At 30.2% G+C, this 3,157-nt stretch overlaps 1 protein-coding gene across 1 annotated transcript; it reads left to right on the top strand.

Annotated features, from left to right (window-relative positions):
• The first annotated feature begins 1,315 nt into the window (after window positions 1–1,315).
• On the top strand, window positions 1,316–1,909 carry LOC133779636 (uncharacterized). Its single transcript, XM_062219575.1, has one exon. It carries the CDS (start codon window positions 1,316–1,318, stop codon window positions 1,907–1,909), a length of 594 nt encoding a protein of 197 aa, XP_062075559.1.
• The last annotated feature ends 1,248 nt before the right edge of the window (window positions 1,910–3,157 follow it).

Below are 3,157 nucleotides of genomic sequence, written 5' to 3' on the forward strand. Positions count from 1 at the left end.
GTAATCACCCCAACGAGTCCCTCGGTCACCCGTATTGAGTTTCGTGGCTGTTGGTGCATCCAAAAGAGCACCGAGACGATGTTAGCTTATCACAAGTCCATCTACACACTTTCATTACAAAAAATAAAAATTAATAAAATTGGAAGACATATTTCCAACTCTCTTTGATGATGATGCTCTAGAGTTTCGTTTCTATCAAATAGATATGGCAATGCATGTATGTTAAGCAAAGTTAGGATCTCAAGGTCTGTTTAATAACTATTATTTTTTCTTCACCCTAATACATTCTTTATTTTCAATTAAATTGTTGAGCAATCTATCTATATATCCTTCCTAATGCAATATTTTGTTTAATAAAACAACTATCTTACATGATAAGTAGTCAAGCTAGGGCACCACTACAAGCAACACTACAACATCTACGAAGGTATGTATCATGCATTTATTTTTTAAATATACGAATTTTTTAACTGGAAATGTATTCTAACTTGTGAATCATGCATGTGGATACATTCTTATTTATTTTAATCTAAGTCTTAGTTAACGAAAAATAATTTGTACATGTTAGTAAAGATTATAGTGCTCCATAAACGTGTATATATGTTGGTGGTATAATGATGAAATTATCCGTAGTTAAATCTATGTAGTCATACGTGTGGCTTTATGAAATCACAATATTTTTAAGTTATACATATGTAATATATGTAGTCTACTCACAATTACTATTTTTTTTAATTTTTTTAAATAAAGATTATACATTTTATTAAAAGAATCTTGAATGAGACAATAATTTATTAAAAAAACAAATTTTCTAATGATAGTGTTCAAATAAGTTGCTAAATCACAACTCATGATAAATCAATAAAATCTCATTTGTCTATTTTTTTAGTCCTCTTTTTTGGATAATGTTTAAGGATTTGATACAATTCCACATTATTACTTACACATAACCATTGTCAAAAAATATAAGTTTTTATATTAATACCAAGGACTGAAAGTACATTTGAATATCATTTTTTGCCAACTATTCATGGCCTAGCAATATGGGCATTACTAAAAGTACAACACACATACATTGTGCCCATTTTCATTTAAAGATGTAGCCCAATCACAATAGCATGTCAAATGCCCAATAATAAATGGGCTTATTCCATAATCCATATATAATTTAAACTGAACATAATATAACATGGTAAATTTAAGAAGTTTTACAATTTCTTTACAGATGGTAGACGTTGATACAAGTTCAAATCATGAGTGAGCTTTGATAATACAGGAGTTAAATATAACTAAAACAGTTAACGAACTAGAAAAAATGGACATTGCTGGTAAGTATCTAGATTCGGTTGATAAGTGGGAGTCATTCTATGAAATATATGAAAAGTGGATGGGGTTTGGCAAAAGGTCAGATGACGTGAAGAGAAGAAATAGGGTAGTATCAATGAGAAGGTGGGTTTGTACAAGAGAAGGTTATAGACGGAGTGAATATGTGAATATGCCCAATCGCAAAAAACGATCAAGACCAATCACAAGATCTGGATGTCAGGTAGCTCTCAGAGTGGTTCACATGAAAGATAATGACTTATGGTTGGCAAAAGAATTCAGCCACGAACATAATCATGAAATGGTATCGGTCCCTGAGTTGCAATTCCTCAAGAATAATCGTGTGGTGTCCGATGGTTTGCTTGCACAAGATCGTTCGGTGAACTCAGTCGGGATAAAAACTTCTCAGATTGTGTCCCATATTGCTATGCAGTCAGGAGGTTATGAGAGAATGAAAACGCGGGAGGTGAAAGTGGCATGCCTTATTCAACGCAGGAGTATTTTGGGAATGATTATGATGATCATGTGTAATGCGCAACCTATTGGACGCAATGTTATTCTGTACTGTACTGGATATTATTTATAAGATCACTATCTCTTAATAGTTAAATCATGGAATCATTTTGTAATAGTTATTACTACGCTTATGTATTGATCATATTTTCAAAATCAAACCGACTAACATATTGATCTATATATGTTTTATTTATATGTTAAAATCAATAAAAATAAATATATTTATTATTATTTAACACTATCATTGCATGAATAATAATTATCTTATTTTCAGTTGATTATGGAACACATGTTCCCAATCAGAGCACGTCTTCAAGAGCCTGTAACAATACAATACCAGCATATAGGTTATAATGAAGACTTCTCCCTTCGAGGTGGTCTAGATCCAAATACCAACCGTCATGAAAGGCAGACCTATGATCGGTGGTACTTTAGCAATACACAGGCAACTTATGCAACAATTTTAAGATCAAGGCCAAACCAAGCTGTGTTAACATGACGGAACATGTCGATTATTTAACTACAAGCAAAATAAGGTAATTCAATGTAATAACATTTTATATTGAATTGCAATAAATATAACTAAGAAAAATTATATTCACTAACATGTTGAATGTTGTGTTACTTACTCAATTATTTAATATGATACATTGTCAAATTTAATATAAATATATTGCATACAATATAAACTAAATTTTATTTTTTTAAAAATAACCCCAATTCCTATATGATTTGGAACATTGAATTTTAAATATCTATAATTTTAAAACTTAAAATAACAAGTTTACAATCAAAATCGCATTATTAAGAAAATAATTTAACCATGTATTTCCAAAAATTATAAAAGATAAATAAATAGTAGATAATCATCTTTCAAGTCAAAAAAATTAATATAAATGTTGAAGGCCATGAGTTCTAGCAACAAAAAAAAAATATATAAATGTGCATCCTATAGCAACAGTTGTGTACCTTTTATTAAATCTCTGTGCTAACATTTGTAAATAATGTGCAGATAGCTATTTTTATATGGAAAGATATACATGGTATAGAAAGACATTTATATTCCTATTTAACTAATTTTTTTATTATAAAAAAATCCAACTGGTAACCAAAACCGGTTGTCATGAGTACAAATTGTATATTAAAATAAAAAGTAGGTCTTCACCCTATAAATCAATTGTCAGAATAGTACACATAAGTGTACTTGGGGACAGCACATTCCCAACACTTTTACAATAAAACAATTGGCATATAATAAATTGAAGGAGCGGAAGTCATTCCGCTTATATGCCAAGCGGTTTGGAATCGTTGGCCTAAT

Source organism: Humulus lupulus, chromosome 5, assembly GCF_963169125.1.
Source record: "Humulus lupulus chromosome 5, drHumLupu1.1, whole genome shotgun sequence".
Classification (NCBI taxonomy): Eukaryota; Viridiplantae; Streptophyta; class Magnoliopsida; order Rosales; family Cannabaceae; genus Humulus; species Humulus lupulus.

Excerpts from the sequence above, each read along its gene's own strand:
- LOC133779636 (XM_062219575.1), top strand. The coding sequence starts at position 1,316 with ATGGACATTGCTGGTAAGTATCTAGATTCGGTTGATAAGTGGGAGTCA.